Below are 26,991 nucleotides of genomic sequence, written 5' to 3' on the forward strand. Positions count from 1 at the left end.
TGGATAGTCCCTAAATCCTCTTGATGAAGATCCCCCGTTTTATCCGAGTTGGTGTGAAAATCGGAGATGACGGTGTAACTGAGCTGGTGTGAAATTTGAACTAAATATGTTTATGATTATTGTTATCTAGAATAATGAAATGTTTGGGTAGTATTATAATTCGATTGTTTACATATTTTTCTTCGAGTCCAACTACCCTTACTTAGTAGGGGTAATTGAACTCACCTTGTAGCATCCAAAAACATGATCCAATGGTTTTTTTTTTTTTTTTTTAATAAAATTATTAATGCTTTTAAACTACCATATCAGCCATGAAAAATCAGGCACTCAATTAGTTAGTGGGTGACACGGGATGGATGATGATGATAAATGAATTTTGCATTAAATGATGATACATTTATATTTTTCAAGTCCCCGATTCGTATAAATCCTTACTTTGCCCATAACATGGACTATACATTATATACACTACAGCTTTATAAACTATCTATTGTAGAGAACATGGATATAAGTAACTCATCTGTATATAAGTTACGCCGCTAATGAGTCATCCAGACCAGCAAAAGCAACCGGTGGAGTATGCTTTATGTTGCCCGCCATCCACGAACTACTTCACTGCATATAATCTCATATTTGTTAAGTGTTATTAAGAAGAAAACTTGCTTTAATTTCTCTAACTCCTGAATGAGAGGTATTTTGGGTTTCATAATTGGAAATGCTAGAGCATGTAAACTCATGCCACCATTTTCATGTATAGTTTTTTTGTTATCCACAAAATGAGTTTCGAAGGAATCTAAAGTGGAAACAGGAAACAATCAGAGAGAGATTTTGGTGGAATCTGAAGTACAAAACGTGTTAGATACTCAGATCCTCAGGAAAGATGGTCTAAGAAAATTTTAATTTTTCAGAGAAACCTTTGAGCGTTTTTGTAGTAGAGATACTACTTCCAAAGTTCAACATTTGATAATTCAAACATTGAAGATTTAATAGAAAGATCTAAGCTAAGAAAGCTAGATATCAAAATTAGCAAATGCACAGTGGTGGTTCAATGAGCAAGAACTCTACCTCGTTGATTCCAGAACCAGCATGTCAGCATCTCTGTGCCTCCCACTCCAAAGGGTTAGGCAAGAATTTCTCACCAGTTTCTTCAAATATCGATATCAGGAGGTGGCACTCTCCAGTAATTCCATGAGTTGAATTCCTCCTGGAGCCAAAAACCAAATAAATGCCCCACTTCACAAAAGTTCCCAATTATGTCTAAGAAATAAAATGGGATCAGAATCTTGGGAATTCAAGTTCTAATTTCATTATTTCCTGTGGGGTATTTTTATTTATTATTATTATTATTTTTTTTTTTTTGGGGTGGGGTAAAAATGTGCAGACTTAGCCCATTATAAAACGGGGTAGCCAAAGCAAGATCAAATAACTCCCCTTTTAAATGTATGTGTCTTCCAGGGATGGGAACAAAGTCCTTGATGCAGGATTCAGACTTTCTCGCACCCAAAATCAGGATATTAATCTCTCCAGTCTCCAAAGCTTTACTATGATGACCTTGAAACAGGAAAAAAAAAAGAAAAAAAGAATACAGGTTGACAAGTAAACCTGCTCAGCTGAAGACATGGCCGGAAACATGCCATTCACGAGTGCATGAAGGGATGTATAAGATTTTCTGTCAACCCGGCGGTTCACGACAACCTCACCCTGTAAGTTCAACAATATCAAAAGAGGAGTTGGAAACAAAAACCACAATTAGAGCTGGTTTTTACTACCCATTTTGTATTAATTCGCATTGGGGACTAAAAAAGATTACCTTAGTATTAATAATGAAGATTTTTCCTTTGGGGATTCCGACCTTAAGGTAGCTAATCTCATCGGTATCTCTGTTCCCAAAACCAGCATAGAATGGGTTGCAATCGGGAGGAAATAATTCCCTGATATCCTGGAAATTTCAAGAACCAATCGTTAGAAGTACCCTTTAACAAACCTCCTTTCCAGAAAGATGTTACAAGGTAATCTACCACTAAAAATGAATATAGATCAGGGTTAACTCTTAGAAGTTTACAGTAGAATTTATAAGGTGCTTTGGCGAATAATACCACATGGGAGGAACCTTGCCCCCCCCCCCCCCCCCTTCAACTTTTTGGATTTTGTAGAACCCCCTCTACATTTTTGTCAATATTGAGATGCCCCTGTATTTTCAATGGGTTGCCTCCTCTCACTCTCCACTTTCTACTTTTTGCCCCTCCAAATTCTTTTGATTTTAGGCATCCCTGTATGCTTTGGTGAATATTTTAGATAACCTCATGATATTTTTTGGTTTTAGACATCCTTCTACATTTTGATAAATATTTTAAAAGCCCCTATATTTTCATTGAAAGTGTTGTCCCCCTCCCCTTCACGCTTTTAATCCCCCCCCACATACTCACAAATTTTTTGGGTGATTAAACACCCTCATATGTTTTGGTGAAATCAATATTTTCAAATTGATGACATGCCCCTTGCTGCTCCTATCACCTCAATCATTTGGATGATTGAAACATCCCTTCTATCAAATTGGTGAATATTTGAGATACCCCTGTGTTTTCAAATTGATGACATGCCTCCTTTGACCTTGATCTTCTTTCATAGACTGAAAAAACAACCTAAATACCTTCATTTTCAACCTATAACCAAAAATCAATAATTTTTCTTGCTAAAACAAGTCATTTTCAAGCTCTTTGACTTAACCAAAGTAATTTTTAATCTCATCTTCAATCCATCGCCTTAATTCCTTGTAGAAAATCCTAAAATTTTCTATCAAAAAGTTTCATCTTCTACTATAAAAATCTTATCATATTCTTTAGATTTAAAGATTAAAGTAGATTAATTTTAAGGTTAACATCTAGGATACCAATTTTACATACACTTGATTTTTGAAAAGAGAACTCAAAAAGTGTATTCAGTTTCAGTTTAAAGAAGAGGTTATGAGGTCATTTCCCATTAGTCCATTAAAGAAGACCAAGGTCAAGCGAATAATTGCTTTAGTGAATAATTGAGATACCTATATTATTAAATCAATGATATTGACCCTTGAATTGGGTCTTTTCTTATAGACTAATGAGAAATGATCTAAATGCCCTTTTCTTAACTATAGTTTCTGCTGCCACCACCACCCCCAAGAAGAAAATCCTGGCTCTGCCCTGGATACCACAAATTCATTGGATGCAGAGTCTGAGATATCAGCCCAACCATAAATATTGAGACAATAACTTGTTCGGAAATACTTAAGGGACACTTAGTAGTCTTTATTAACAAATGGTGCATTGCCATGAATGCAATGTAATGTGTAAAGGAGAGTTTTCAAGGACAATGGTGGTTTTCAGAAAATCCAGTAACAGAATCAGTTGTAAAATATTGTACAAAGAAACAAATACATTCTTTATCTGATAAATTATTGGATACCACTCCACAAAATTCTTTCCTCTTTTTGGCTATCTTACATAAATCATAAAATGTGTCAATCAGTTGTGTAAATATTAATTTGGTTTGTTAACAATATCAAGTATCAACCACACTTAATTTAATTTGTTGACCATTTTCACTTAAATGATCAGACTTTTAATAATATAAGATTAAATAAAAACTGTAATTTATCTACGAACACCATAATCATTAAGTAGTTGAGTTGGTTAAACTTCAAATAATATTAAAGAGTAAGGGTATGTTTGATAAATGAAAGTTGACATGAGAGTTAACAGCTCTCGCAAGTTGGTAAAGATTGTGTGTTTGGAAAGCTCAACTCATAAGAGTTGTCAACTCACCAATTCTCCAACTTCCTAAAATGGAAGCATTTCAACTCACCCTAAGAGATGAAAGTTGGCAACTCTGGCTCTCATCCCTTTTTTTCTAATTTTATTTATTATTATGATAATGTGAAAATAAAATAATTAAAAACTTAATAATAATACTTATATTACTGTTTTAGAATGTAATGAGAAAAGAAAAGACAATAAAAAATAACTAAAAATAAATAATTATGATAATAATAAAACTAAATAATTATTATTAACAATAAAATGTACATTATTATTTTATTATAGTAATAAGAAAAGAAAAGGTACTAAAAATAAAATAATGAAATAATAATACTAATAAAGCCAGCCTATATTGCTAATTTTTTGTAACAATGAGGAAAATAATTTATAATAAAAAAAATATTAATTAAAATAAATTATAATTATAATTTGGAAAAAAAAATAAGAATTTGTCTTCAACCTCAATTAGGAAGTTGGATTTTTCTTTTTTTAAAGTTTCCTCTTATCTACCAATGGAGTTGGAGCTCTATATAACTCCAAGGTGAATTCTTGTAGTCAAACACAAAAGTTATAATTAACATTCACTCTCAACTTTCAAAAGTTGAACTTCCAAGAGTTGAACAGTTGAAAGTCCAACTCTCATGGTGAACTCTCACTTATCAAACAGACCCTAAAGGTTTGAGGCCTTGAATATACCACATATTTGAAGATTAAACTCGATAAGGAAGAACTCACCTTTAGGCACGCAATCTTGAATTCATGAGGAGCTCTTCTGATAACTACGAACAATAAAATGAACAAGATTTCTCTCAGATCATGACTTACAAATATTAAAGTCAGCAGGAAGCAATCAACATCTCAGAATCAAGCTACATTCAACGATTTAACCATATCTGATTCAAAAGCCACTATGTTCGCTATGACTGTAAACCTAGCTATTTGGTTATATTGGATTTTAAAACCTAATGTATCAAGAATGTTTTAATTTAGATTCAAGAAGATGGAGTTGATTCAAAAGTACATACAAATCCTTCATGCACAGCACCATGTCATGGGTTCACCGTGCAACCAGAAATTTTCCCATTTTTAAATGTTGCAGCAAAACTAGAAACTTCTAGAAAGGCCCGGAAAACTCTAAGAAATTGTGGAATACTCCGGAAGAATCTAGAACGTTCTAGAAGTGTTTCATGTCGTACATAGAGTAGATAGTTTTAGAGTATGTTTAGATATTTTCTTGGAGAGTTCTAGATTTAGGAAGTGTAGATATTTTAGAAGGTTCAAGAATTTGGGTTTTACATTAAGTTTTCTAGATAATTCTTATAACCTCCTTCCAAGTCTACAAATAGGGAAGGAGTCCTCATTTGTAATTAAGCTTCAAGAGTGAGTAAAGCTTCCAAGTTATTCACAAGTGTGAAGAATTCTCTTGAGAGTGTGTGTGTGCCTAATGAGTTGGGGTGACTCCTAGGACACGTGATGAAAAGCAGACTTAAGCTAGATCGTGGCAATTAGCTTGAGTGTCGCACGGGCACTAGATAACAAGTGGCTAGGTCCTTGACAATTGGTATCAAGCGGGGTTCAACTCCAAGGGGAGTTGAAAAAGTACAATTCGTGGTGAACCTAACTGAACGAGTTCAAGTGTGGTACCATGTCGCCAGAGGTCGACAGCGCACTACTGGTGGATGAGCTAAAGAGGGGAGATGTAATCCCTAAAGGAAGGCGTAACAAATCTCGTTATGGGACACGAGACACATCAAGGACCAAGAAAGGATGGTACCTTGGAGACTCGATTGGAAGTCGTGGGGGCACACATAGGCAAGATGGAGCTTGCCCTTGCCAACAAGACAAGAAGATGGAAAAGATGGTGGCTAACCAACAAGTGTGTGTTGAGGCCATCAAGGACATGGAGGTTGGTGTAAAGGCCATTGTGGAAATACTATGGGCCGAGATACATGAAGGCAGTCCGAGATGTTGTGCAGTGTTTCCGCGAGGAGATGGGTAGAGTTGTCAAAAGGATTGACAACTCAACTAGAAGAAGTCAAGACCCTGGTGGTGGTCTTGGAAAGGACCGTGTGGCCAACGGGTCAACGGCAACGAGGGATGTTGCCTGAGTGAGAGTCCTAGAACCCAGGCCATATGGAGGTGCCCGAGAAGCCAAGGAGTTGGAGAATTCCTTTGGCAAGTTGAAAACTACTTCAAGGCTATTAGGCTCATTGACGAAGAAGAACAAGTGCATGCGGCAGTTATGTATCTCATAGAAGATGTGATATTGCGGTGGCGACGAATGTCAACCAATATCAAGAGAGGTCTTTGCGCCATTTGAATGTGGGAGAACCTCAAAGGTGAGCTTAGGACACAATTCTTGCCAAAGAATGGGAGTACTTGGCAAGGAAGAACTTGAAGAGATTGAGGCACACGAGATCAATATGTGAATACATGAAGCAATTACTACATTGTTGCTTGACATAACTGACATGAGCGAGAAAGACGAGTGATTCTTCTTCATGGATGGGCTTCAACCATGAGCAAAACAAGAGTTACATAGGAGAGGGGTCATAGATTTGACTTCATCTACCACGGTAGATGAACGTTTACTTGATCGAGGCAACAAGAGTGAATCTTCAGAGAGACCCGTGGGAACTTCAGGAAAGGATGAGGCCAAAGGTGGTGGAGCCCACAAAGCCAATGATTGGAAGAGGGTCCTAGAGAGGAAAGCACACCAAGGTAAGCCAAGATCCCCTATGAGGCACCAGGGATGCTTCATTTGTTGTGGAGACCCAAGGCGTTGGAGTGCCCACACAGGAAAGATATGAACTCTATGAAGGTAAAGGAGACCACAGAGAAGAAGATGAAAATGTAAGGGTAGGAACCCTACAACTTCTCAACACAATCCATGGGCTTTCAGGGGCGAAACCCATGAGGAAGGGATTAATGTACGTGGATATGGTTGTCAATGGGAAGGTGACACGTGCATTGGTGGACACAGGGGCTATGCATAACTTTGTGTCCAAGGAAGAAGCTAAAAGACTGAGTCTTTGACTGGCGAAGGACACCAACAAAGTTAAAGTAGCTAATTCGTAGGCTACGTTTACTTACAGGGTAGCAAAAGACGTAAAGGATCTTCAAGTTGGAGGCTGGTTTGGCACGACGAACTTCATTGCACTACCCTTGGATGACTATGAGATAATTTTGGGGATGGAGTTCTTCGGGGATGCCAAGGCGACACCCATCCCACACCTCAATGTGATGATGATCTTGAATGAAGGACTGTCGTGTATGGTTCCCCTTAAGCACGAGAAGCTAAGGGGGAAAGTCATTTCGAGTTTACGTTTAATTGAGGACGGGGTTCACCAAGGCAAGGAGGACATGGTGGGCACAAGTGTCAGGCTAAGCAAGAGTTAATAGGAGACTCAAACACGTGACACGATAACAATAAAGAAAATGAGCACACCCAAGTTGGGCGAAGGAACAATGACCCTAGGAAGCGGCTTGGAGATAAAATAGATGTTAGCACGCAATAAGGCCGTTCGCGCAATGAGGTGGGTGAGTGTTGTCACAGGTTCACTGTGCAACCAGAAATTTTCCATTTTTAAATGTTCTAGAAAAACTAGAAACTTCTAGAAAGGCCTGGAAAACTCTAGAAAAGTATAAAATACTTTAGAAGAATCTAGAAGGTTCTAGTAGTGTTTTTGTACATAGTAGATAGTTCTAGAGTATGTTTAGCTATTTTCTTGGAGAGTTCTAGATTTAGAAAGTGTAGATATTTTGGGAAGGAGTCCTCATTTGTAATTAAGCTTCAAGAATGAGTAAAGCTTCCAAGTTATTCACAAGTGTATAAGAATTTGCTTGAGAGTGTGTGTGTGTGTGCCTAAGTGAGTGGGGCGACTCCTAGGACACGTGGGGAAAGGCTGAATTGAGCTAGACCGTGGCGATTAGCTTGAGTGTCCCGCGGATGCTAGATAACAAAGGGCTAGGTCTGTGACAACCAGGAGATTAATACCAACAAATGAGATTACAACACTACCCCCAGGACTAACTGTATTTGACTCAATCCCAACTCCCTACCAGCTTGGATTACTTGTAGAGACAGTGTATTGAAAACCTTTTTCTCAAGGCTTAAAAAAAGGGGTATAAAGGTAAATTCACTACAAAATATTTTACACATACAGTAAAATTTATCCGGGTATGTAAATATTTAAATATCAGATTTGGTTATGTAATTTGACCAAAACATTCATCCAACTGTGTAAAACACCCAAGATTACAACCATTCTCTTCCAAGCTTAAAACTAAGGATTATGCCAGAATGCTGGCCCTTAGATAGGATTAATAGGAATATGGTTCAAAATTTCATGCACTTTTGGAATGTTTCAGTGGAACAAACCAGTTTCAGCCGAGACCAGAACAAAAAACTGAAAGTTTCGAGAATGTTTCATATTTTTTCAGAATGTTTCATCGAGACCGTTTTGGTTTTTTCCTAACCGAAACATTGCCTCGAGTCAAGATTTTAAATCTTGATAAGACAAACAAATCTCATTAAAATTACAAAACTTTACTTTACTTTATTAAAATTGGAACACTTCGAATATTCGACTTGTTTAAACTACAAACAGTTCTTGGGGCTCTAAAGAAAGGTGTGTGCGTGATGGATGAAGATGTCCTTTGAAATTAAACCTTTACTTGATGCTGAAACAATTCAAAGTTGAGAGAGGAGAAGTCCCCCCTAACTTGCCACATTTCTTGCTTTGTTGAGATTTGTGCCTTAGATGTATTCCAAAATCTATTGGTTATCAATAGATTTCAAAGCCATTCATCTTTTCACATGGTTTTATGGGCTATGAACTCATTCTACTAGAGAAGACATTTGTTTCTTCCATATGTGATAGAGAGCGAATACATGGATCCAGTAATCAAGGTTTAAAAATCTTGTCTCGAGGCAATGTTTCAGTTAGGAGAAAATTCAAGACTGACTCAGCCAAAAATTCCAAGACAAATCAAAACATTCTTGAAACAACCAATGTTTCGGGGTCAATGTTTCGTACCGGTCTCGGCCAATTCTAAAACTGTACAAGACTTTAAACCATGTCAGTAATTGATATAAGAGTAATAATTCATTTAATGTACTTCATACACAAAATGTGATACCCACATTATTGAAGGGCAGATCTTGGCTAAAGATGTTAAAACCAGGTTGCTTCATCGACTGGTTAACAGCAGAGGCACATATAATAATTGCATACAAACAATGCCTTGCATAGACTGTTTGATCTAAGACTAAAGCATCACGTTTACATCAGTTAAGAAACTTACCTTCTCGGAATAAAGAAGGAAAAAGTCCATCAGGGGAAATGACAACGGGCCCATCTGGTAGTGCCTTTCCATCCTGCAAATGCAAGTAAGTAGCTATCTCTAAGACAAACAATCATGTTGGTTCCATATCCTGGAAAGACTCTGACACACAACTATAATTCCCTGATACTTCAAAATGGATGCTGTATCCATAGTGGATACTCCCATTTCAAGTGCAAATGTCATAGATACGCAAAATACTAACATAAAATTTTAATTTCACAATATGCAACTTTAAATGCAAAGTTAAGCTCCAATGCTCCGTGTATCACCTGCTTAAGGTTGAGAAGAAACTGCCTAGTGAGATAGGCCTGAGAAATTGCACGCGCACTAAGGAAAAGCAACTGATACCCATTGTCCTGCAACTCAAGAATGTGTGGGTTCATCAAGGATATCGAGCATCTTACTTGCCAACTAATTAGTTCAAAATATTCAGAGTTTTCAATTTTTTGTACTCCATAAGCACAAGATTCTTTGTCTCGCTGTATAGAAAAAACAAGTGAAACACTTTCCTTAATACCAATGGTAGGATTTTTAGCCTTACTAGGGGTCATTTTGCTAAAATGGAGTATCACATCAGCAATCCTGTTCATCACACAGCCCTCTAGATTTCATTGAAAAACTCAGATCCAAAACAAACAAAAAAAAATCAAAAATCAAAAAACATTTCTTTTGAGCTTGATCCAAGGTTTTGAAAATGTACGGCTATTGAACGTCCACCAAACTCCCAAACTTAAAATTAAAATTCAACAGTGAAAAATAAGTTTTGTTTGAAGTTTTTTTTTTTTTTTTTTTCTAAGTTCATAGAATTTTGTCCTCTACAACCGTAAAGCATCGGATCATGTTTTCTGATGCCACAAAGTGAGCCCATGGACCCTTAGTAAGGGTGAAATCCTTACTAACTTAGTAAGGCTAGTCGGACGACTCAAAAAAACAAATCCATTTGTAGGGTGAATAATATCACATTGTAGATATAGCCCACTGATTGGACTGCCATCCACTTGTATGTGTACTTGAGGCTAAGAAGGTGATAAATCTAATAACAGGTAGGGTATGAAATACTGCCTCGAACTGACAACTTGAAAACTCTCAGTACAATAAAAATATAAGAGAACATGGAACAAACCTTAATTGCTGAAAATAGATGTGCTACACCAGTCTGTGACCAATCTTTTCCAACCAAAGGCATGAACTGCCCAAGAACATCCGATCTTCAATGAGAATGCAAAACAAGATGAATCAGAAAAGTCAGTACGCAGAGTTAGAAAAATATGAAGATATGGATCTGCTCACAAATACTGAGTGCAAAAGCTGGTTAGCACAAATATCAAAACTGGAGACAGGTAACCTAGTCCAAAAACTTATATTTCAGAATTCAGATCTAAAGAACACCAGGAACAAACCAAGTCAAATATCAGATCCTTGCAATTATAAATCACCAAAAGAAAAATCAAAATACAATGTACGGTTTCCTAAAGTATGGTATTGACAAAGTTTTAAAATGATGGCTGACTCCCAAGTCAGTCCAAAGATCGGATCATAGACTAGTTAATATTGAGTCAGAACCAAGTCAGGACGATTCATGGCTGAGTCCCGAATCAAATGTGTTTTATGAGCTAGCAGCCGACAACAACAAGTTGACTTGGGCAAGTCAACTCTATATGGGACAGGTTATAAATCAGGGCATAAATTTCAACAACTCCTTAACTAAGCAAACAAACAATCTTAACATCAACTCTATTACTTGAACAAAGTTTCCAAGAAAGGGTAGAAACCATCTCATCAATTCAAAGTCTTGACTTCTTAAACAAATAAAACAGAATTTCCACTCCGTCCATCTTTTTTCAGCAAATTGGTTTCATCCTTATCAGCTTTTTATTCATCTCATTATTTTCCTTTTCTTTTTTCTTCGTATCATGTAAATACTTTCTCAGATTTTATTTCTAAAAACTTTAAATTCCTAGATCACATGTTTCAGGCACACATTTGAGGTGATATTTCATGCAAAAGGAAGAAAAAAAATTGAATTGTTTAGTGAGGTTGTTTTTCGTGGGGAAAGAAATTGTATATAATTCAGATGAGTACAGGTGCAATTCTCCCAAATGATATCCACTTTAATTGCCATTTTACACTGTAGAAAGTAGGATTCATCGTTTCACTCAAAAAAGTGATATTTGTTTTCGCTCAAATTAAGGTTAAATGTTCCTCACAAAATAGTGACATTCAAGACTTGACTCTAATTGTAGGATTTTTTTTTTCGTTGGGGTGGGAGAGGGGGTAGGACGAAACACAAATAAACAGAGATGGAAGCTAAATGGAGGTCAAACCTCGAAGTGACCTACCAAGGAAGCTAAAGCCCTATCAAAGAACAATGCAACAACCCTGAAGCACAGTGAAAGCCCACAGCATGCCCTCAGCAATTACGAAATATAGGAATCCCACATAAAAACAAAATCAGCAGAGGTAGTCCTCTTGAACTTCTGGAATTTGAACCAAAGGAATGTATACGCTCTAATATCGATGATAGTATCATTGTAGCTTTCAAATTCTAGATTGTAAGGTTAGAAAGAAAACCACAGGTGTTGGCAGCCAAATCTAAGAGTCCAAACCCCAGAGTGCATATAATGGGACAAATACCATGATATGAAAATTTTAGCCTTGTAAAAAGGAGTCAATGAGGGACTGCCACAAAGTAGTCTTATTTTATTTCTTTTCTACTTGTTATCTGATAAGTATGTATTATTCATAAATAAGGAGCTAAGGGAGAAAAGAGCTTGATCATTTCCCAAGGAAGAGGGACACTCACCTGGGCTAATAATAGGTAAAGATATTTCATATTAATTTTTGGACTCATTCAACTCAACATCCTAAAGCAAATTCAATCGTATTGTTGTCTTATTAAACTTTCCTTTCAATTACATTAGGATGCATCGGTCTTATAACACTCCAAAAGCATACCTTTATTTCAAAACATCCAGCTCTAATACTATAGACAAGATGCTCCTCAATCTCTCTACTCTTATAGATAATGGAATCAAAGTAACGACAGCGGTCTCTTTGGCCACCAATTCTCATTGGATCATCCTTTCTATGGGTGTCATCAATAAGTTGCAATCCGTCTTGGTTCTATTTGTTTAAGACCCTCGGGACTACAAAGCAGCTATCCGAAGTTATAACAACTTGAAAAGAGATGATGAAGGAAAAGTACTCTAGCTTCTCATACCATCATGGTTCTACATGGATAAGGTCTGTAATACTTTGTGAACCCCATAGCATGTGTTGCATCAAGATATAAACATGCACCATATTGGAGCTTTATCCTTGGATGAAAACTCTTCCAACAAGTCTCCGAACCACATCAACTAATATGGACCATATGGTGTCTCAAAGTTCTCGACTTCGACACTAGGTATTGAGTACCAAGTTAAAGCCGTCATCATCATCAAAGCCTTGTCCCAAATATTTTGGTGTCGGCTCAACAATTCTCATTTAGGATCATGTTAGGAGGTGGTGAACTTTTATACCCTCCTTTAGCTGAGCTCGGGACCGGCAATATAGTGTAAAGGAAACACTACAAAAGATTTATAGTGTCCGTTCACTGAGAATAAACTATCCGTCCAATGTAACTTGAGATACCTTGAAAATTGATAAATGATATTAGATATGTTGCCCCATGTGAATGCCTAATTTGGCTAGATATGAATTAATTGGTCAACTTCCAGCATTATTTATCCTTGCAGAGATTCAGATGGAATAAATATCCATTTGCCTCGATATAACAACTGTATTCCAAAGGCATACCTCAAGGTGCCAAGGTATTTTATACCAAAACTTTACCTCAAGAATATTTCAAAACCAGGAGAGACATAGCATCATCATAAGAACCACAGCGCCATAAATTAAAAACGGTAACACTAGTCTGCCTCACAAAGACTGGCATTTACTATGAAAAACCGATCTTCTTGAGGACTCCAATGAACAATTCAAAATAGGCTTGAGAATGACAACTTCAATCCACTGATAGAAACCTACATGCTTAGCCAAAGTTTTATACCAAAACTTTACCTCGAGAATATTTCAAAACCAGGAGAGACATAGCATCATCATAAGAACCACAGCGCCATAAACTAAAAACGGTAACACTAGTCTGCCTCACAAAGACTGGCATTTACTATGAAAAACCGATCTTCTTGAGGACTCCAATGAACAATTCAAAATAGGCTTGAGAATGACAACTTCAATCCACTGATAGAAACCTACATGCTTAGCCAATGTTTCCAGAATCTAAACATGAGTAGTAATTTGCACCTCCTTAAGCCATAATCTAGAGTTGTTGTCAAATGCCCACAAGCCCAATGACATAATCAGGTATCAAAAATGTATGCATAACAAGTAACAATGACCATATAATGTACAAGAGGTCATAAAATCAAACAAGCCACATATCATTACCATGCGGGAAACAAAAATGGACCATGTGGATGCATCACTAATCAAAGATATTGTGTGTGTGGGTGTGTGGTGGGGGTGGGGGGGGGGGGGGGGGGGGGGGGGTGCGGCAAATTGGCTATTTGCTAGCAATTGGGACAGCAGGGAGTGTGTTAGTATCTTGGGATAAAAATCTTGTGGAGGTGGTCGACTCGCTGATCGGAGCTTTTTCTGCATCCATTCTCTGCAAATGTGTGGGGGATGAGTGCAATCTGGGATGAATTGAATGACATGGGGAATTTTTGAGACCATCCTTGGTGTTTGGGAGGGGACTTTAACGTCATAAGATTCTCTCACGAAAAACAAGGGGGCTCAAGGATTACGTCCAGCATGAAACAATTTCGGGCGTTTGTTGGCAGCAATGATCTACTGGACATTCCTCTTCTCAGGCGCAAATTTACTTGGTCAAACCACCAAGACACCCTTATTCTGAAACAGCTAGACAGATTCTTGGTATCTTCAGGATGGGAGGAACAGTTCGGTCTCATAGTGCAGGAGGCTCTTCTGAATCCAACTTCAGATCACTGCCCCCTCTTTTTGGAATCTGGAATTTTCAGAAGGGGTCCCATTCCTTTCAGATTTTAACTAATGTGGCTGAAGCACGCAAATTTCAAAGGAACGGTTCAAAATGGTTGGAAGTATTCCTCCTATGTTGGCAGACCTGGCTGCGTGTTTCATAAGAAATTAAAAGCTCTTAAGGGAGTGTTATCGTGATGGAACAAGGAGACTTTTGGTCGTGTAGATGTTCAGTTGAAAGAGGCTTTGAAGATCATTGAGGTACTGGACAGGAAGGAAAAAAATAGTCCGTTAACTAGGGAGGAAAGTGGGTTGAGGTTCAACACGAAAGCAATGTTCTAGAATTTGGAAGAGTTAGAAGAGATTAGTTGGAAACAAAAGTCGATAGGAAGGTGGTTGAAAGAAGGGGACAGAAACACAAAATATTTCCACCGTATGGCCAACGCCCGAAGTAGAACCAACTATTTATCCAGACTTAAAAGTCTGGGCAGGGGGTGGGCAGGAGGAGGCGATAGCTAAGGGGATCGTGGACTTCTATTCAAGCCTTTACACAAAGTCACCAGCTCCAGGCCAAGTCCAAATCATTTAATCTTTGACAAAATTTCAGTTGTGCAAAAGGATTGGTTAGAGAGAAAGGTTGGGGAGGAGAAGTGCGGTCCACCAAGGCAAGCATGAGCAATGACATAGCACGGGACCAGATGGATTTCCAATTGAATTTTTCAAAGGGTGTTGGAAAATTATAAGGGAGGATTTGATGCTAGTAGTGGAGGATTTCTTTAGGGAGGCGTTCTTGGATTTCGGGTCTAATTGCTCATTCTTAGCGTTGATACCAAAAATTTTTGGTACAGAAGACATCAAAGAATTGCAACCTATTAGTTTGATCAATTCGACTTATAAGTTCATCTCGAGTTTGTTGACAAATAGGTTGAAGTGTGTAATCTCTAACTTGATCAGGTTTAACCAAAGTGCTTTTGTAAAAAGGAGACAAATTCTTGACGGGATTCTTGTTACGAACGAGTGTATCAATTGTAGACTAAGGTCTGGGCAGGGGGTGTGGTGTGCAAAGTTGATTTAGAGAAGGCTTACAACCATTTCAATTGGAAATTCTTGATGTTTCTCCTTCATAGAATGGTTCGGTTGGAAGTGGATCCATTGGATAGAATGGTGTATCTCTTCGGCTTCTTTTTCGATCCTTGTAAACGATTCCCTAGAAGACTTTTTTTAAGATCACTAGAGGTTTGAGACAGGGGGATCCTCTTTCCCCGTTCCTTTTCATTATCGTGGCAAAGGCATTAGGGAGGATATTGGAGAGGGGTGGCGGTTGGGAACATCAGTGGCTTCTCAGTTGATAATAATGGGGCGATAATATCACATCTCTAATTCGCAGATGATACTCTAGTCTTTTTGGATGCATTGTTGGAACAAACTAAGAGGCTTGGAGGTTTGATTTGTTGCTTTGAAGCAGTTTCAGGCATTCCAATTAATATGAGGAAGGGTAAGGTGTTTCCGGTTGGTAAAGTTCCACATGTCGCTCTTTTGGCAGTGCCTCTAGGTTGGAAGGTTGATAGTCTATCCACTACGTATCTAGGCCTTCCTTTGGGTGCTTCGTATAAATGCTCTAGAATGTGGGATCCCGTGTTGGAGAGGGTGAATAGGAAACTTGGGCATGGCAGGCCAACTACCTTTTGAATGGGGGGTAAGGTTGACTTTGATTATGAGTGTTCTCTTTAGTGTTCCGGTGTACTTTCTCTCTTTATTCCAAATGCTTATGAAGATTGAACTAAAACTGGATAAGATGATTCGGGACTTCATTTGGCACGATAGACAAGAAAATCAGAAGCACCATCAAGTGAGTTGGAAGGTTGTGACTAGGGCAAAAAATAAGGGAGGACTTGGGATCAAAAACCTCAAAGTGGCTAATGTGACTTTATTGGGGAAGTGGATTTGGAGATTCGGGATGGAGGTGGATAGTTTATGGAGGGTGATTGCAGCAAAATTCAGCGAGAGATTTTGGGTGGGACAGTGGAGCAGGCAAGAGCACCACATGGTTGCAAAGTTTGAAAAGGAATTTTGAAGGTGTTACCGATGTTTAGATTGAGGTCAAGACTCAAAGTAGGGAAAGGAGATAGAGTAAGATTCTGGGAAGAGAATTGCTGTGGTGATGACCCACTTATGGATGAATTTCCGACTTTGTATTCGATCTCCACGAAAAAAGGGCTACCAATCACTAGCTTTAGGCGGTGCCTAAATGGTTCGAGGGATTTCAATTTTCGGAGGACTTTTAACAATTGGGAGGTAAAGGAAATGGGGAATTTGGTAAATCACATCAGTTCGCTTCATTTTGATCAAGATAGGGAGGACACAAGAATTTGGAGGGAGAGCAAAGGTGGTCTGTTCTCGATGGGTTTTTTCTATCGGTCCTTGACTTGTGAAGATTCTCCATCGTTCCCGGAGGTAGCAGTGTGGGGACCTAAAGTACCTTCTAAGGTAGGCTTTTTCATTTGGACCGCAATGTTGGGTAGGATCCAAACAATGGATTTCTTGATGAGGAGGGGTTTATGTACAGCAAATTGTTGCTTAATTTGCTTAAAGGATGCGAAATCGGTGAATCGTGTCCTCATTCAATGTAGCGTGACGAACGAGGTTTGGATACATTTCTTGGGATTATTCAGAATTTCGCTTTACGTGCCAGCTTCTACACAAGTACTCTTTGAGTCCTGGCTGCACATTGGGAGCTCACAAGTACTCTTTGAGTCATGGCTGCACATGGGGAGCTCTTTCTCAGGTATGAAAAGGGTGCTTTGGAGTATAACCGACTTCACCATTTGTTGGGGCTTGTAGAAGGAGCGTAATAGTAGGATCTTTGAAGAGAAGTTTTCGAGTACTATGGTTTTGGGTCTTATCTTCATGTGGTTAAAAAATTATGATGAAATGAAGAAGATCCTTTTTTGCAGATTTCTTGGGAAGATGGGATTGAGTTTGTAATATTACAAGAGATTGACTTTCGTGTACTGTTTTCGCTTGATTGGCTAACTCAGCCGATCTTGTTTTCTTTTCACTATTATTAATGAAATCACTTTATCTATTATATATATATATACACAACCCTCAAACTTTATCCAATTAAAAACTGAAGAATTGACTACAAAATCTGCTTCAAGAGAACCAAAGAAGAAAATTCTTACCTGGTAATTGTCCCATCAACGTCCGAAACAACAATACGAGTGTTCCATTTCCACATATAAATTCTAGCATCTACCTGTTCAAGAACATGTTCAATATAAGCATAAATAGAGCATCGCTAACAACAACAACAACAATGATAATAACTACCTGCTGCTCCCCCAGCATCGCAGTTGAGAATGAGAAGGTTATCACATTCCCTCCTTCCTTCAGATTCAAGGTCGCCAGCTGTTCAGAAGTTGGAACAAGTTCCTTCACCTTCTTTTTAGCAACCTTGATCTTGCGGACATTTTTATCCCCCGTAGCATCATTGGTGCTCTCTGAAGCATTATCAGCATTAGAATCCTTGGTGCCATCTGAAGATGGCTGGACAGAATTCATAGTTCTAGATCTTTTGAAGGAAATAAAAGGCCAGAGACTCCAGCTTCCCCTAGATGAGACAACGGCTCTAGATAGATCCTCTTCGAAAGTTTTCTCAACTCTTTCCACAGCTATCTTGCCTTCTGGCTCCAATATCTGCTCACATCCAAATGAGACCATCCCTAAAATAATAGGTGCAGCAGCATCCCATGGAAAGTAACAACCACCAATTCTAACGACAAGCTTATTGTTCTTCACAAGAGCAGGACCCAATGAAACAAACTTCTCCAAATCTACCTTTTCAGCATCAAAAGCTCGAGAAGCAGCTTCAGCTCCCATCCCTTCATGTAGCAAGTGCCTGCATAGAGATATCTCTGCATAAGGCATGTGAAATAAATGAGTTTCCACAATCTATATACTTGGTTAATTTTTGAAAGATAAATGGAGTAGAATAAATGAAGAAACAGGAATTCTTACCAACAGCTGTATTAGTTGACATGTTTTTGAGTTCCTCCAAGGACATAGTATCTTCGACAGTCGGATGTTCCTTTACTAACTGGCGTTCAATGGCTGAATCAGATTTCGAAGAACTTGAGACATCCTTACATAGTGACCCCCACTTCAAATATTCAGAACTTGAATCCAGAGAGTGGCCAAGAGGGTGAAGAACATCAGACTTGTCAATGTGAAACCGAAAATTGGGTAAAGATTCTACCATCCATTCAACTTCTTTCACCGCAACCTTTGCAGGAATACTTATTGGATCGGATGTAGTCCTTGATTCTTCAAACAGGGGTTCAAAAGCATTAGCGGAAGATGAAGATGGCTCATGATTCATATTATTTGACCCATGCATGTCTTCAATGTCATCAATCAAGGGATGATTTTCTGTCACCAAAAAATCTGAAGAAATAGAATCCTTGCATTGAACTCCACTGGGTACAAAATCATCAATGTCGCTGAAATGAAATTGATCTTCCTCTGGACTTTCCAATGATGGAATGCTTGGGTTTGTTACTTTTGTGGGAAGAAGATTATCCATTTTATTCTCTTCCCCAAGATTCTCCGGTTCTTGGACTAGATGAAGTGAGTTACTCGGACTGGAAGACATACAAATGCTGTGTGAGTCAGCCTCTTTGACTAAGCCGAGTACGGTGTTAGCACCACTGACCATTTGATTATAGGACCCCGGTGCTGTAGTCAGCTCTTCAAGGCTCACCTCACTACAGTCGGGTGTGCAAGAATAGGAGAATTCCTTTACTTGAGATTGATTCGCAAAAAGATCAATTTTTTCTTTTACCAAACTATTATCCTGAGTAAGATTCTCCATTATTGCTTCTTGCTGGATAACATCCAATATCTCATCTTCAACAGAATCAGAAGTTACCAAGCGCATATCAAATTTAGATTGGGATTCCATTATAATATTCTTGGTATCTGCACTAACAGAACTTCGCTCACTTTCACAAATCACTTCGGCGTTTGGAAACTGGCAGGAATCTTCATCGCTTAATAATCTTAAATCATTTAGTTTTTTTTCAGTCTTGATTGCACCACATTCTGGTTGGGATTCTACCTCAGATATCAGCTCCTTTGTTTCACAAACAAATTCAGTATGAACTTGAGCTTCCTCACATTCTCCAAGAGAAAAGTTTGGAATGTCAAGGCCTTGTTCACCAGAACCATCAACACCTACTCTTAATATCTCCGATGTTTCACGATAAATGAAGAAAGTTCCATTTCCTTTCTCTGAGAAAGAATTCTTCTCTCTTTCATCAAAACCAGCATTACCTACATCAAATTCATTGATCTCCAACGCTGTTTCAGGTATCACCTTTTGTGTCTCTCCTAGAACACATGCCGCCAATGTGGATATTTCCGTATCTTGGGATCTTAGGCATGGAGTTATCAGACGGATTTCCTCCGAGCACTCTGTTTCTCTAACACCAGACCCATAACTATTGTCCATGTTATTGGGCACTAACAAGCTCTCCGAATCTTTTTCATCATTACCTTCAACATCCTTTTCAGCTTCATTCGTCGGCACATTCGAAGCAGACGAAAACCTTGAAGCATTATCCCTCCTTGACCTACCAGTTGGAAGATTGGTAGACCACTTCACCTCCAAGAGGTCCGCTGCAATCTCAGCACGCTCCAATGAACTTACCCTTTCCATACCATCCCCATCCCCACGGCAACTGTCCTCCTTCTTGGATTTCCTTCCAAACATGAGCCCAAAAATACGAGACCGACGGGAATTCGTCCTCGCCATAATCTGCCTACTTCCCACATCTATCTCAGTAACCAAATTCTTCTCATTATCATCAAAATCACAACTTTTAGACTTTTTTATCGTTCCATTCCGGGACTGATCCTCTGTCTCGTCGCTGGATGACGTGGATAAAACAAGGGAATCCTCTCCTTCTGCATCCACATCTTTGAGAAAGTAAGCTTCTCCTTTGTGATTCAAGTACATATGGAAATCCGCTTCGACGCCATTGACGCTTATGTTCACGACCTTCACCTTCGTCTTCAAAACTCCTTGGAATTTCCCAAACCTGACATACCAAGGAGATGACTTGAAGCTCCCATCTGGCTGTTGGACCACAATTATGTCCACAGCTCCCCCAAAAGGGTGAAAAGGACCAGAAACCGTGTAAACGCCCTGAGAGATATAGCTACCGAGCCACTCCATATCACTCGTCCGCCTCCCAAAATTCGATCTTTTGAAAAACCCAACTCACAAAACCTCTAAATCTCCTCATAAACTTAAGACTCTTCGGCTCAAATCAATTACCCCCTGATCGAATAGTGTCGAAATCTCCACACAGACCAACACCCAATTCAGAAAACCCATCAAATTTATCGAACCTTCGTCACCCAATAATACAATTTGAAGAAAAAAAATCTCAAAATCTTGTCAAAAAATAAAACCCAGCTCGAAAATCCACACAACAATTTCCACTTTTTACCCAAAAGAATGAAAAATTAAGCCAAGCTAACGACACCCCCGCGAAAAGCGACGTAAACCCATCAGACCAAGGCATATTCGCATAAATCCATTCAAATGTGCTTAGGCCTTATGATTGAATCTCGACAGAAAAAAAATAAATACGGAATTAAATACGAAAAGAAAAGGGTTTGAGCAGTTGGTTTGGTTTGGACTGACCTCGAGATCAGAGACTCAATATTGAAAAGAAAAAAAAAAAAAAAAAACTGTCAATTGGGTTTCTTCGTTCTCTCTCGAAAATTATGAGAGAGAGAGACAGAGAAGAGAGATTTCTGGAGCTTTCTTGGGGAGGTCGATATAGCGATCTGGTAATTCCACGTCAGCAGGTGGACCTGTATAGTTGAGTTGGGTGGGAAAGAAAACCTGCGAAGTTATAACGTCCGCTTCTATCTGAAATGAGTCTCTTTTTCTGCTTTTTTTTGCAAGATGATCTAAGCAAGATTTTTGGATCGTATTCCTCTTCAACTCTCACCGTGGGATCTATTTTCCTCGAGCAGCAAAGTGAAGGGTTATTACGAGATTACACTTTTGACGGCTTTGCTTTTTTTTGTTTTTTTTAATATTCCATTTTCTCTAATAAAAGTGCGATTTTGGGGCTATTGGTCCACATTTATTTTTAACGCATCCAAAACCTAACATGGGTACAGGTATAATGTAGGTCTTCCATAAATTCAAACAAGAGGACCAATAGATATGTCGGATCTTCGGAGGTGCCCTTCGATACATGTTGATCAACAATAATACGAGGTCCCCGAGGAATGAGGATCTCCAAAATGCACTTCTCTCGGAGAGTTTAATTTGAACACCATACTTTGGAGGCCCTTATAGGCTTCACATTCTTATTGATCTACGTGAATGGAAAACATCTCAACATCATATAACATGGGTATTTTCATAGATTCGAAATGCATTTGAGTACATGTTGACCCGTGAGAATGTTGGGGTCTTTGGACATCTCCAAAATCATACTCGCTCTCACAATATGTAACAACCATGATACCTTATGTTCAAATTCTAGTCAAAATTATTCCCTCTTAAACCTTGGAGGCAATGGATATAAAGAAATGCTGAAGATTTTTCAAGAAAAAAAAAAAGGAAAATTAGACTGCTTTCAAAAAAATCAGAATTTAAGTTAATAATTTTCAAAGAAAACATAATAAGGGTGATCTAGATGTATACCATCAAATCCAAGGGGTTGACTCAATGGTAATTTTGGACCGATAGGCCGATACCATGAATTCAATACCTAGTATAAGCAGTTCCTCTGGAGCCACCCTCAGGGCGCACCCTCACTTACTTAGTGCATGTGATGTGGGCATTGCACATGCCCTAGGACTAATCCTTGGACAATACCATGGTCTATGGACTGAACAAAACCCATATACAGGCCCACTCCCCTATCTAAAGGGATATCGATTATCACAACAACAAAAAAAAAAAACCAAACAAACAAATAAATGTATACCCTCTATGTTTTAATAAATATTTGAGATAATCTTATATTTTAAAATTGATGACATTCAAAATGTCTTAAAGGCCTTCATTCTAATCTTTAGTTACAAATCCTTGATTTTTCTCCTAAAAATCCACTATTGGATTCATATTCACTTGGGATCATATCTATTCTTATGTCAAGGGATCCATATCTACATCACTCAAAGCCAAAAGTAATGATTTTTGTCGAAAATATTCAAGATAAAGGTTTTCAAGCATTTTATATTAAAGCTGTGATAATGTGACGCCCCCTTATGATATGCGCCCCCATCACAGAATCATAGATCATTTGCCTCGGGATATACAAGAAAAAATTTATGATTCTACGTATCCCGAGACAAATGATCTACGACTATGTGATGGAAGCGTGAGGGCGTCAGAAAATCATTATTCTTTCTATTAATGTCAAGACCATGGACATTTAGTATCACTTTTTTCTTTGCTAGGGAGATGAAGATGGGTTCAATTTTATGATCAATTCTCCTCAAGCCTTTATCAATTTAGCTAAGTGACATTTAGTACCCTTGAACAAAGTTCAAACAACACGTCTAAATTACCACGAAAAAAGTATGACCACGCTCCTTGTGTGGATTCTAACAAGTTCTATCCCTGCCCAAGAAGTCTAACGTTTTATTTCCTCTTGTGGTTCTATTTAACATGCTCATGTTTTCTCAGTGCCAAAACGAAGCCAAATCTTATTTGTTTGCATCCATCGTAACGTTAGTTTGTTTATGTTTTTCGGGGAAACGTGTCTACAACTATAAAGTATGAATGTGACACCATACACTTGTCTGAATGGAAGCCATCCATAAATCAAATGGTGAACATTTACTTGATCAATTGGACTAAGAAGTGATGAGTATTTGTTGTGCAATGCTGCCAATGCATGCAAGTGATGCTCCTCCCTTGGAAATTCTAAATGTTATCTACTCTTTTTCAAACCAATAGTAGGATTGTAACCTAGGCAAGTTGGGCGGTAAATCCAGATTCAACTCAAGTTGCAAAGCCCTCAACCTGAACTCAAGCTACACAACCCAAGCTCATTAACCCACGCTCAACCTGAGCTTGAACTTCTAAACTCAGGTTAGCTTGACTTAGTTTTGGGTGGATTAGATGCGTAGGGCTCAACAAGCCTAATTTTATCCTGATTATCAAAGAAATTTCATATTTTAAATAAAAAAATGCATTTAACATAAATAAAAATTATGAATATTAAATAATAAAAATAAGTAAAAATATATAATTAATATAAAAATAATAATTATATAGTGTTATATAGTCTCGAGTTCGTGTTGAGTTATTCTAAGCTAGGCTCAACTTCATCTTCTACATAATTCAGTCCTAACTCGCCCATCAATCAGGTTGAGCTTGGGCCAACCCGCCCAAATTTCAGCCCCAATGAATACTATATTGAAATAGAAATTTGAGATGGGCATTGAATTATGAGAAAACGACCTAAAGTGACAAGTATCTCATCCCACACATGTCGAATATTAATAAGATTTTTATCACTACATTTGTGGGCCCCCAAAAGTGCGTCGTTTACATAAAAATAAAAAATAATTCTCCTATTTTATCATGTTAACATAAAACAAAATGGATAGATAAATTTATCTCTAGTCTAAAAGTCAAAAAGAAAAAAAAGAGTAGAGAGAAATCTTATTGGCCTAGTATGATTTAGATTAATGCTTATAGGAACAAAAATTATCCCCTTCTTAGAGATTAGAAAAATTACTAAATCAAGATGATCGGATCCGTTCTAATACTATCTAACTCGTAAACCTGGTTTGAAAACATAGGTGGTTCAGCCATCTTAGCCAACTTCCCCTCTTACTCTCTCTAGGTGGTTTGGCCACCTTCGTCTTGTTCCCTCTAGGAGGTTCGACCCTCTTGGTTGAACCCCTCTTTTGCTCCTTTAAGGTGGATCGGTCACCTTGGTTGACTTTTTTATTATTCACTCAAGGTGGTTCAACCTCCTTAGGCAATTCCTATCATCTCTGTGTTACATCTAGGTGGTTCAGCCTTCATGATCAACCCCTTATCATGATTTTTCTAGGTGGTTTGGCTTCCTTATGAGGACTGACCGCTCTTTCTTTCTCTATCCAATCCATAAGTGGTTCAAATTCCTTATGGGATTTGACCCCCCATTCTCTCCAATTTGCAAGCAGTTCGGCTTCTTATGGGAATCAACCCCTCTTTCTTATATCATAAGTGGTTCGGCCTCCCCTTTGGGAGTCAACCTCTCTCTCAAGCATTTAAAGTAAAATCGGCCAAGTTTTGTTGATAGCAACATTAGATATTGCTTATTGCTATTACCAACTCCTACCAAGTTTTGTACCCAGCAACAACTACTGTTTTTATTACTACTACTCATCATCCTTTTACTATTGGGAATTACTCTAAGGAAATTGATACACTAGAGGAATTATGTAAAGCTACCCGATCATCAAAATACACAAGGTACTACAACTAGTCACCATCTCAAATAAAGCTACCCAAGTAGCAAATGTCAGTACAATATACTCTATCACTAATGTAAAACATATATGGTGTTTGAAAGAGTTACAGACTCATAACTTGACTAACTCAACTCAAGAAACTAAACATTCACCAAATTGAAGCAATTACATAATTAAGACCACTCGTCATATAAGTTACTAAAACCATGAGGGAGTGGATCTTCAATACCATCAAAGCATCATGGATTTTATTATCATAAGTGCTAGACAACATGGGGAGTGATTACAGCTGAATTTACTACTCCCATTAAACATCTCATTCTATGATAAGGAAACCTCTCCCATTCAAATCCAAGGCACATATAATTTTCTTGTTCTTGTTCTTTTTTTTTTATTCTTTAATTTTCATGAAGTTCTAACTTGATTGTCAAAGGTTCTTTTGTCGGTACCATACTGATGTCTTTTCAAGAGAAGATCGATAGAGAAAACAATTCAAAAAAAGAAGATTCACCGAAGAAGATTGGAATGGAGCATTAATTTCAACACAGATCTCAAAGAGTTGGAGATCCAAAAAATCCCCCACAATGCTCATGTCTAACTTGTTTTCACTTAGTTGATTTCCCAATCGTGTGTATATATATATTTGGATTTTTTGAGGTACACGCGGGGTTTAGATGAAATTGGATATATTCTATTATTAAAAAGTTAACTTTAAGAGTTAAATTGATTGCTACAACTGAAATAGTGTAGATTAAATACTCCAAATGCAGGGTTGTAACGAAGTAGTAAAATCTTAGGAGTCCGAGGTCGATCCATGAGGATTATGTAAAAATTGAAATAAAACACGGATGAGGTGGAAGAAAATTTAACGTAAACTATTAAAAAGATAATTTTTCACACTATCGTATGGAGCAAAAATTAAAAGATTTAAAACAGAAATAAAAAAAGTGTTAAGGCATCGAAGATCTACTAAAAAATTATAATTTTATTCATTCAACATTCTTTCTTGGTTAGATTCGAATAAAAATTCTCCTTAATCGGATGATATAACAATTAAATCAAAAAATTATTTTCTAAAATATTTTAGAAAATATAAGGTTATCACATATTGTACATTCACATACTACATGGATTCCTTAAGCAATCAATGTAACAATCATCCACAATGAATCAAGAAAAAATTTTCAAGCATTCAATGTGATGATAGTAAAAAAAAAAACTCAAAAAGAATTTCTAAATATATATTATTAAATAAAAATAATTAATTTACCTTAAATATCTCTAAAAAAATATAAACATTAATCTACCATTGTTGATCAAAATAAAATTATAATTTTCTAGTTTCACCATTAGCCCTAGTTAGGATTTGAGCCACAATCTTTATAGACGAGTTCATAAAAATTATTGAATAAAAAACCAAAAAAATTAAATTATTGAAGTGAAATTAAAGAGGGAGAAAGATTAGAAAGAAAGATTGGAGAAGAAAAAAAAATAGAAGTGTAAAAAAATATATAATATTAGAAGAATAGAGAAAAATAGAAATCAATTAAAATAAAAGGTGATAGATATGGGAGAAAAGAGAATTTAACATGTGGAGAAAAGAGAGAAAAATAAAAACAATAAAGATATGGAGAGATGTATGAGATCTTTTAAAATAAGATAAAATATGAGAAAAATTTTATTCTTTTACGTAAGAGAATATGTAAAGATTTCCATTTCTTGAAAAAAAAAATTAATTTCTTTAGCCTTTCCTTTAACTTGTCTTATCATTGCTCCTCCGTCCTTTTGTATGTTTTATTTATCAAAAATCCTTCTTTAGCATTTTTCTCTCATTTTGAACCTCCAAGACTTATAAGAAAGAAAATTCAACTAATTAGGTCATATTAATCAAATTAACATTAATTAATCACTGTAAATTAAGGGTAAATATAATCAATTTGCACAATTATCACTGATAAAAAGATAGTTTTCTCCCTTTCGATTTGAATCACCTCAATGTCTTCATCTTTGCACCTTAATAACTGATAGAAAAAGATTTTTTTTTTCAACATAACCTCAACGTCTTCATCTTGACACCTTAGTAATTAATTATTATTATTTATTCAAACTCATCACAAAATGTAAACAAAGAAAAGGGCCGAGAGACTTGTGTTTGTTAAGTATAACATATCACCTACATCCCAATGGTCTATCTTTCCCTAAGTATTTTTTTATTGGTATAAAATTTCACAATAAATAGAAAAAAGAATAGAAAGTAGGGGTGCAACTTAATCCGATTCAAACCAAGAATTGGACTAAATCGAGAAGTTTGGATTAGTTTGATCTGGTCTGGAGTAAGTAT

At 37.3% G+C, this 26,991-nt stretch overlaps 1 protein-coding gene across 1 annotated transcript; it reads right to left on the reverse strand.

Annotated features, from left to right (window-relative positions):
• Positions 1–357: 357 nt before the first annotated feature.
• On the reverse strand, positions 358–21,045 carry PAH2 (phosphatidic acid phosphohydrolase 2). Its single transcript, XM_086435583.1, has 11 exons — positions 18,165–21,045; positions 17,478–18,061; positions 17,330–17,403; positions 10,267–10,351; positions 9,413–9,499; positions 9,102–9,174; positions 4,530–4,573; positions 1,811–1,939; positions 1,603–1,701; positions 1,066–1,204; positions 358–615 (listed from the first exon to the last, which is right to left on the reverse strand). Exons 1-10 carry the CDS (start codon positions 20,380–20,382, stop codon positions 1,148–1,150), a joined length of 3,450 nt encoding a protein of 1,149 aa, XP_086291709.1. The 5' UTR covers positions 20,383–21,045; the 3' UTR covers positions 358–615; positions 1,066–1,147.
• Between the last annotated feature and the right edge of the window lie 5,946 nt (positions 21,046–26,991).

Source organism: Akebia trifoliata, chromosome 3, assembly GCF_017979445.1.
Source record: "Akebia trifoliata isolate Shusen 1 chromosome 3, ASM1797944v1, whole genome shotgun sequence".
In the NCBI taxonomy this organism is placed as follows: domain Eukaryota; kingdom Viridiplantae; phylum Streptophyta; class Magnoliopsida; order Ranunculales; family Lardizabalaceae; genus Akebia; species Akebia trifoliata.